The sequence below is a fragment of the Marmota monax genome, unplaced genomic scaffold (assembly GCF_021218885.2).
Source record: "Marmota monax isolate L192 unplaced genomic scaffold, Marmota_monax_Labrador192_F-V1.1 WCK01_AAM20220418_F8-fsc00417, whole genome shotgun sequence".
Classification (NCBI taxonomy): domain Eukaryota; kingdom Metazoa; phylum Chordata; class Mammalia; order Rodentia; family Sciuridae; genus Marmota; species Marmota monax.
In genome coordinates this window covers 234,951-244,054 of record NW_026693442.1, presented here as the reverse complement: position 1 = coordinate 244,054, position 9,104 = coordinate 234,951, and the positions used below count along the sequence as shown (strand labels likewise).

Genomic DNA, 9,104 nt, shown 5'->3' with positions numbered 1-9,104 from the left:
TCAGCTCCCTGCTTTTGAGCTGGAGAGAGAGGAGTAGAGAGCAGGGGATATCTACTCTATGTTCCTGTCCTTAGTGCTACCTAACTCTCTAGTTCCCAACCTTGTCAAAATTATTAAGGCAATGTAGAAAAGGCTGGGGCGGGGGAGGGGGTGGGAAGACTTTTATGCTCTCAGGGAAAAGAAAATTAAGAATCAAATTGGCAATTAAGGACACTTTATTTATTTGCAAGCTTAAGATCTGGATTGAGAGTTTACCCCCAGCCTAACCTAATATCCTTTCTCTGCCTTGCATAATTTAGTATGGAAGCTACAGGAGCACGCCTCTTCTGTTGAGTCTGGTATCCTTTGCATGGCACTTTGAGGAAGACCAAACGTGGGGGTGGGGATGCAGCAATGTCTCTGTTACAGGTTAAAAAGTGATTAACATGGATATTTCCACCCTGGGCTCCCCGATCCCCACCACCAAATTATGTTTTGGGGAAAAAAAAAAAAGAATGGGAGAAAAAATAGATCCAGGAAAGGGATAAGATAAACAGGAAAAATCAAGAGTTCTATGGGGTTAATGGGCCAAGATTCAGAGACTAGAGATGGTTTGGTTGGTTGGAAACTGGAATATTTAGAACACCTGGTATATTAGTGTAAGATGAGAAATGGGATGCAGAGCATGAGAAGAAGGTGAAATAGGTTTTTTTTCTTTTTTTTTCTGAATTGAGAATGTATCTTTCCCTGCCCTTAACTTTGACATTTCCTCCCAAGGTTGAGACAACATTCAAAATACTTTTATTTTGATCATTGACCTGTGTCTTTATGACTGTGCTACATCAGACCATAGGGCTCCTTCCTCCACAGACCTGGGCTTGCATGGAGGCCTTATCATCATGGGAGCCAAACTAGGGCTGGCCTTTTTCTGTTCTGATGATTTTAACTGAGGCCGAGTTCTTGGGAGGCAGCAAAGGTATTTGGGGATCCTTGATGTAGTCTTGGACCCAGCTGTCGTTGGGGTTGGCACAGACTTCTCGGTTCTTCTTGGTGACAAAGCTGTGGAGGCAGAGTTAGATGTTATGGGCTGTGGAGCAAGAAAGGGGGACCAGTCCACATGCCCCCTCCAACTCTCACGGCTCATGTCCCCTATAGTCTCCCTTCAGCTCCCCTATCTGGGTCCCCTTAGACCTCTCTAGTCTCTATCCTCCCGTCTCTTAGTTCCTTCCCCATTCAACCTAGACATTCAGGCTCGGGTTTCACAATGGCTGCCATTGACTGAAAACACAGGCGTAAGTGGCAAAATCAGGAATTAAACCCTGGTCCCTGAGATTCAAAGCCCAAACCCTTGGCCACTCCCTACTCCACTGCATGGAGACCTCTTGGTCTTATGCAGCCCATTCCTGCCCCAGGGTCTCCCTCCCATTTCCACAGATGTCTTGGCAGGCAAGTGCTTACATGATTGCTGGCAGGTGACAGGTGAGGGCCTCTCTGTATCCTTTCACCAGTTTCTGTGGCAGTGTTTTCTCATAGTAAGTCACGCAGCAGGAGGCTTGAATGTTCAACCCCTCAGGGTGTCCTGAAGGAATCACATTGCAAGTTGAGCCAGTGAGATCAAGAGGGAGACCAAGGCTGCTTACCTCCATCTCCCATGGATGGCATGCCACTCCTCTGATGGCAAAGCCACCTGTTTGCAGCTTGATGGGTGATAGGGAAAGAGAAAAAAATGAAACCCTCCAAGGATACACATGGGAAGCCTTCAGCCTCTGAACTGAGTGTCATCTAAATACAAATGGCACAGAGACTCATCTTTGCTAATGAAACTGGCTCACTCTTGTTTACTTGTGATTCAATTTGGCAAATATGTATTGAGCTCATGTCTTTCTGGGGGGTAAAATGACAAGGCCACCACAAGCCAGGGTAAAAAGAAAGTGAAACATTAAATACTACCATAGAATGTGGTCCAGGGCAGAACAGACTTCGGGACAAGGTGCTGTGGAAACAGAATGAGGGGGACTGAGCCCAATCTTGGTGGTTGAGGAAGTACCTAAAGCAGGAGGTGGGTGCCTGGATTGGTTTTCAAAAGATGAGTAGGATCTAGACAGGCAAAGGGTTTGTAGGATGTGGAAGAAAGAAAGAGGCCTGAGGTTGGGGGAAGCTCACTCAGTGGATCTAGCCATTGCTGAGCAGTTTGGGGTCTCTGGAGGGAGAGGAGGGGGAGGAGGAAGGATGAGGAGGAGATGAAAGGGAGGGAGAGGGATGGGACACACACTGACCAAATCATGGTGAAATCTGGGCTCCAACCTGGAGGCATTAGAGCTGCTGAGGTAGGGAAGAGGGTGAAAGAGGAGCCATGACCAAGAGGAAAAAGTGTACAATTCAGGCCTCAGAGTCAGCTGGGATCAGAATCTTGAATAAATGATTTGAATCATGAGCAATTTTCTCTCTCTCTCTCTCTCTCTCTTTGTAATATTAGGGATTGAACCCAAGGGTGCTCTATTACTGAGCTCTTTTTAAAATTTTATTTTGAGACAGGGTCTCACTAAGTTGCTGAGGCTGGTCTAGAACTTGTGATCCTCTTTTCTCAGCCTCCTGAATTGCTGGGATTACAGGTGGGGACCATCATATCTCAGCTATGTGTAGTTTTCTTAATCACTCTAGGTTTCAGTTTTCTCATACATTAAATGGGGATAAAAGATACTTAAAAAGATCACCATGAGAATAGTTGAGAAGATGTCTGACCCAGCCCGGCCACAGAAAGCTCAGTTGGTGCTCATTAGAATATCATTGAGAACAAATGGTAATAATGGCCACTCTTCTTGCTTGGAAACAGCTGTTTTCCTTCTCTCTGAGGTTTGCAGGATGTTGGACTTGATAGGTTAGTGGTCTCTTGAGCTCCCCTGACTACTTGCCAGTTGGAGATATGACCCAGGAAGTCAGGCCAGAGACACTCCCATCCCCCAAACCCGCAGAGTGCCAGTAAGTCCTTCTGTGTAGTCTGACCCTGTGTTTCCAACCAGTGACAAACTTTGGGATATCTCAAGAGCGCCCTTTGGCTGATCCATGTTTCAGGAGGGCTATTTTCTTTGAGATCTGAACCCACTGCATTGGCCTGACTGATCTTGCCAGAGGACATGGTTGTCCCTTCCCACCCACCAGACACACGCAGTTCCTCCATAAGTGACTCTGTGTACAGTTCTTTTATAAGTGATGTTCCTGTCCCTGGTTCTCAAAATAGAGTTTACAAAGACCAAGGTCAGTCACCCTGAGAGTATGTGGACAGATTGCATGATGCACTTGACCTTTGCTCCTCTGTGTGTTGATGCAGGCCCAGCCAGGCCAGACCACAAACTTTGGGAGAAAAGATGGGCTGTGGCCACCCAAGGTTTCTGCATAGAAGGGCTGAGTGTCTTTGTGCTTTTCTTTTTGTCACTAGTACTCATAAATAATGGCAGAGGCAGGGGATAGGGAGTGGACAAATAGGTCCCAATTCCCCCTCTCTTGAGATCCCAAACCTTTCAATGCTCCTCTCTTTGGTCTTTGGTGGGATAGGAGTGAGAAAGGGGGGCACAGATCTCCAAATAGCATACTTGGCCATCCCATGGAGACTCATTTTGTTTATCTGGTAGTCCTAGTAATCCATGGCAGCCGCTACAAGGAAGTGGGGTGTCTAGTTCAGACTCCCCACTCCTGGGCTTGGACCCAAGTGATGGCTTCTATATTCCTCACCCTCATTTCACTTGCCACACTTACTTACTGCACTGCATTCTCCTCTACTCCTTACTCTTCTTTCCCTGAGACTCCTGCAGACTCCTCAGGAAACCGAAACTCAGTTTCCTAGACCTGCCCATCCCCAGAAGGTTCTAGATCAAGCCCAACTCTACTTACACAGGGGAGGAATTGAGACCCATAGCTGGGGCGAAGGCTGGGAGCGGTCAGAGAGCTGACAGTACTCTTGGTATCCCCTCTCTGCCTGCCACCTGTTCCCCTTTCTCATCCCTGCCTTACGGGGACCAAAGGACTCACTTGGCTGGAAGTAAGAAGCCGATGTGGTGGCGAGGATGAGGAGAAGGAGGGCAGCCACAGAGACCTTCATCTCTCAGCAGGGCAGTACAGCTCCAGGGGACTGCTGAGTGGAGGTGTCCACCTTGCTGCTGGTCGTCGGTGCTCCCACTGCTCAGCTTTCTGGACTCTGACCACTTCAGGAGCGGGTGGAGGAGGAGAAACAGCTGCCTCTGTTTTGGCAGTGGAGGATGGGCGGGAGCTGATGAGTTGGCAGGATTTGAATTCACGTGAGGGGATGATTGGAGGACTGTGTGGCCAGGGGCCGCTGCCCGCCACTTTGCATGCCCCATTCTAAGTAATCCTCTCAATAGTGAAGAAGTGATCACTACTCCAAGGCCGCTGGCGCTTAGAGACGGGAGGTCGCAAGGGTTGGAGGTGAATGGGTCAGCAGTACCGGGAACCAGATCTCTTTGCTTTCACAGTGTCACCTACCACCATCTCTGGGTTGAGGAAGGAGGCGGGGTAGAGCAGTCCCAGTTTGCCTCTGGTGACTGGTCTTTGGGAGGGTGAGCAGGGCCCCCATCCCCAGTCTGAGGACACCTGATTGAGCTCAGACTCTTTCTTGTCACAGATTATGCTACTAATACTCTGATAAAATAGTAAGCCCGATACCTGAGTTCCCATTTTTTGTTGATGTGCTTGGTTTGTCTGTGTTCTTATTTATCTCTTTGGACCTTAGACTCTGAAGTGTTTTTATATTTCTAGTTGTTGATGGACCTTTATTTTATTCATTTATTATTTTTATGCAGTGCTGAGATTTGAACCCACTGCCTCACACATGCTAGGCAAGCACTCTGCCATTGAGCTACAACCCCAGCCCTCCGGAGTGGTTTTTAGGTGCAGCAGCAGTCTGGGTTTTCCAAATACAGATTCACCAAACCCTGCCACCGTGGCCAATTGTGACCAGCAGAGGCATTCCTACGCCGTGAACCTGACAGGCAGTTTCCATGGTCCTGAGTTCACTGGGACCTGCTCCCCACCCCCATCAATCCGGGGCTCTGGCTGAATTTGCCCCACCGCGTCTTCTCTCTTTCCATTGCCTCAAGACCTGGTCCCAGGTTATGGCAGCAGTCTGTGAAGAGAAAGAAGATGCAGGGGATTTTACTGCTAATGGACTGCAAGCTTCAGAGGCCTAAGGGAAGAGTCAGGAGTTGAGGGCAGCAGGAGGCAGGGCCCCATAGGCAATGTGCAGCTCCTGGGGGCGCCTGCTGTTGCTGTGACTGCTTCCAAATAGGAGACACATCTAATGCAATGAGTCTTGGTGGGTCCCAGGCAGTCAGTGGTGGTAAAACTGTGACATTTTCCTAGGAGAGGGAAGGAGGGTCTGTGAGGTGCTCCCTTGACCTCTGTTCATTGGAAGTGAGGGGGTCTGAGGAAGCCTGGGTGTGCCTTTAGCCCACTGGTCCCTGCTGGTTGCTGCTTTGGCCCACACACTCTTGTCTGTGAAAGGCTGCCGGCCAGGGCAGGGCGGTCATGGTCCCTACACCAGGCACGCTCTTCCTCCAAGTACATGAATTTCCTCCTTAACCCTGAAGATAAATTTAGGAGCCTATTCTTGGGGCACAGATCTCTTGATTCTTGTCTCATTTTGTCCTTCCTTCCTTCCTTCCATCCATCCATGATGCATCCGTTCATCCATTCATTTAATAAGCACCTGACATGGGCCAGGCTTTCTGCTTGGCCTTGTGGGGGATACAAAACGGAGTAAAGCAAACAGTATAAACTGGTATATGTAAGTGAAGAGGGAGGAACTGTATAAATGTGAATGACTCATTTCTATCCCAGTTAGCAGCAAAGAAAAACATGCGTGCACACACACACACACACACACACTCTCTGGAGTCTGACTATTAAGGAGAGGGTTTCTTGAAGATCGGGTAGTGAGTCTTAGCTTCTGTACTTGTTGTGAAGCTTAAATGAGATGGTGCAAACAGGCTGCTTAGCAGGGTGACTCGACTGTGGTAAGCACTGACAACATGGTGCGTGTTACCCCTGGCACACAGGAGGTGTGTGAGGAGGTGGCTTCACCCTGTGTTTCTCTCTTGCTTTCTGCTCAGCTTCCCACTACCCCACTCACAGTCTGGACCTGTTTTCTGGACTCTGGCAAAACTTGTGCACAGTGAGACTTGATGCTGAGGTGCCACACCCAGCTCAGCTCACTGGTGTCACCAGTCTCCTGCCAATGGACAAATTCAGTAGAAATGAACGAGGGCAGGGAAAGGCATGAGGGGTCTTTAATTCAAGGCAGGGCAGCTCCCAGGGGTGGTGGGGGAAGGTTGGGGTGGAGGGGCCTTGGCCTCTTCTTTTCTTTCGGCTGAGCTGAGCCCTTCTCCAGCGCTTCTGGATCACTTAGCTGTCCTCCAGGTCCTTGATATAGTCCTGGACCCACTCATCCTTAGGGTTGGCACAGATGGGGTGCCCCTTTTTGGTGATGAAGCTGTGGAACAATAGGGAGAAGGATTACAAACCAAGGGGTCCAGTGGCCAAGGAGAAAGCCCATCTTCCCTCCCTCCCAAGTCCCTGCTGGGCCAATCCCATCTCTCCTTCCTGTGTTAGCAGCAGCTAGGGGCCGGGTTCTCTTCAGAGACATGCTCTTCAGCCCCTGGGGCTCCAGCACGTGTAGTCTCTGTGTCCCCCTCTTCCCCACCCCCCGGAAGTGATCTTGTGCCTCCTCCTTTCTCCTGATGCCTCCCCCATCAAGGGGCCAGCATTCAGGTGGCTCTCTCAGCAGGTTTCAGTCATTGAGTCCCCGGTGTGCCCTCTGGCTGCCTCTCCCTGTGTGGACACACCTGGGAGGCCTTGTAGGAATCCTGTTCCTCTCCAGCCCCTCTCCCCAGGCTCTCCCTCCCCCAGTGTGGTGTGTCGTTGCCACCTACACAATTCCGGACTTGGGACACTCGCTGCTGGTCTCATAATAATCTATAATCCGATGACGCGGGAGTGTGTGGGAAACATAGGTGAAGCAGCACTCTGAGGGGTTGTAAGGTCCTCCTGAGGAGAAAGCAAGGGCATGCTGAGGTGAAGCCTCCGTCAAGGATGCATTGCTGCTACTCCTGCAAGGAGGGAGGAGACAGCCCCGCTGAACTTGGAGGGAGGGCTTTGGAGAAGCTCGTCTCTTCTCCCTCTCCTTAGCATTCTTCAGCCCCTTTCCTCCACCCCACATGGGAAGGTCAGCTGATGACGTCCAACTCCAGGCTTGGAAAGCAGTGAACCCCACCTTCTCATTGAGCACACTAGGAAGGTGGGGTTCACTGACTAGGAACTGACTCACAGGGAAGGCTAGTGACTGGCCCAAGATCATGGGACCTGAGCTCCTTACTCAGAAAAGATGCTCCAACTAGGAGTACTTGGAAAAAATGCCAACAGAGCTCAAGAGACATGTCATTTGGGATGCGGCTCCACCCAGTCCCTTGTCCTGTCCCCATTAAGCCCATGGACTGCAGAGAAGGAAGAAGGTCCACACCAAACTCTTGAGGACAATGGTCATGGAGTCAGGACACCCCAATTCTAACCCATCTTCACCTTTTCTATGGGCGGTGACCATTTTATTTTCCCTCTCTGTTTCCCCCACTGTAATTGGACTGTGTTGGTGGACTTTACACTGAGCTTTCTTTGGCTATATTGGGGGAACTGCTGAATTTGAGAGCAGTGTCCTAGGGATCTCATTTAACCCTTTTTCCTGTATTATATACTGGCTTCCGTGGAAGATTTTGCTTGAAGAAAAAGTTTCGTGGTCTAAAAGTTCTAAAAATCACTGGATTAGTTGACTCTTCAGCTATTTTCTGACTGTGAAATTTCACAGCTCTTATAAGAGATGCAAGGGAGTGATAGTGAGGTCACCTCAAACTTGAATTCCAGGGGTAGCGGGAAGGGCCCTGTGCGAACAATCTCATACTGTGGTTATGGAGTCAAAAAATCAGGTGTGTGCATGTGATGTGCCCAAGCTGGACAGAAACATGAGTGGGCACTGCAGTGGCATCAGAGGTCACTGGATGTCGGGGCAGATGCTTGGGTGGAAAGAGAAAGGTCTGGTCCTGCACCCAGCCCTATGCCAGGCAGCATCCTCACTATCCAAGGAATGGACTAAGGGATCCCTGGTCCCTAACGCCCACTCAGGGCTCTGACTCTACCACCTTTGTTCTCTGAGCTGACAAATGACTTTTCAAAGAGATCAAACTGTCCAGATTTGCCTCCATTAATTTTCAACTAATTTTATTTCAACAACCTTCTACATTCCCCTCCAGTTTCTGAAAACAGAAACAAGGTGGAGTCAGGACACCCCAATTCTAACTCATCTTCACCTTTTCTTTGGACTGTGACCATTTTATTTTCCCACACGGTAAGTGAGGACTTTGGACTGGGTCAGTGGATTTTACACTGAGCTTTCTGTTCTGGGGGCTTCTGTGGCTATATTGGGGTAACGGAAGGGCAAGGAATGGTTTTGGCTTTCCGATAAGGCCGCTCATCCTAAGAATTAAATTGCAAAAGGGTGACCCGGACAGGAGCCCCCACTGTTGTGGCTCTTCTAGTCCATACCCAAGTAATACTACACTCACAGGGCATGGGTGACACCAGAAATAGGTTGGGCGCAAATCTCAGGGTGAGGAGGGTGCTGATAGACAAAATGGCCTTGAAGGGTTCCAAACCCTGCTCCTAACCTCCCTGGGATAACACCCCCCCCCCCAAAAGCATAGGCTGCTTTTATGCTTATTGGCAAAGAGAGGAATTGAGGGAGTGGAGAGGAAGGCTGGCCTACATCTTGGCCTTGAGGAGAAGGGTCCTGGAGTGAGTAAGGAAGACACCAGTTTAAGAAGATGGCAGACCCCCTACACCCCACCTCTCCAGCCATCTTACTCTGCTTATTTTCCCACAGGGACTGGATTGGAAGGAAGACAAGGTGTTGCACTCACGTGAGGAGGATGCGACCTTGGCCTCTAGGACAACAGAGAAAAGGAGGAGGAGGAGGAGGGAGATGGTGGCCATGGAGAATTTCTTCAGGAGGAGAGCTGGCCTGCTGGGGGCTTCCGAGGCTCCTGGGGTGAAGGAGTGTTGAGAAATGA

The 9,104-nt window shown here is 49.7% G+C and overlaps 2 protein-coding genes across 2 annotated transcripts; both read right to left on the bottom strand.

The window, feature by feature from the left end:
* Positions 1–757: 757 nt before the first annotated feature.
* Ccl16 (C-C motif chemokine ligand 16) lies at positions 758–4,189 on the bottom strand. Its single transcript, XM_046457505.2, has 3 exons — positions 4,006–4,189; positions 1,438–1,558; positions 758–1,038 (listed from the first exon to the last, which is right to left on the bottom strand). The coding sequence occupies exons 1-3, from the start codon at positions 4,073–4,075 to the stop codon at positions 891–893; spliced, it is 339 nt and encodes a 112-aa protein (XP_046313461.1). The 5' UTR covers positions 4,076–4,189; the 3' UTR covers positions 758–890.
* Positions 4,190–6,260: 2,071 nt separating this feature from the next.
* On the bottom strand, positions 6,261–9,104 carry Ccl14 (C-C motif chemokine ligand 14). The gene is made up of 3 exons (XM_046457507.2): positions 8,955–9,104; positions 6,921–7,035; positions 6,261–6,481 (listed from the first exon to the last, which is right to left on the bottom strand). Exons 1-3 carry the CDS (start codon positions 9,025–9,027, stop codon positions 6,394–6,396), a joined length of 276 nt encoding a protein of 91 aa, XP_046313463.1. The 5' UTR covers positions 9,028–9,104; the 3' UTR covers positions 6,261–6,393.

Bases quoted from the DNA above. Each gene is read 5' to 3' on its own strand.
- Ccl14 (XM_046457507.2), bottom strand. From the start codon at position 9,027: ATGGCCACCATCTCCCTCCTCCTCCTCCTCCTTTTCTCTGTTGTCCTA. The intron at 7,036-8,954 runs GTGAGTGCAACA...CTTTCTCCTCAG, and splicing joins CAAGGTCGCATCCTCCTCAC to GAGGACCTTACAACCCCTCA. The intron at 6,482-6,920 runs GTAGGTGGCAAC...ATTGTTCCACAG, and splicing joins TGTCCCAAGTCCGGAATTGT to CTTCATCACCAAAAAGGGGC.
- Ccl16 (XM_046457505.2), bottom strand. From the start codon at position 4,075: ATGAAGGTCTCTGTGGCTGCCCTCCTTCTCCTCATCCTCGCCACCACA. The intron at 1,559-4,005 runs GTGAGTCCTTTG...TGATTCCTTCAG, and splicing joins GGCTTCTTACTTCCAGCCAA to GACACCCTGAGGGGTTGAAC. The intron at 1,039-1,437 runs GTAAGCACTTGC...CTGCCTCCACAG, and splicing joins TGTCACCTGCCAGCAATCAT to CTTTGTCACCAAGAAGAACC.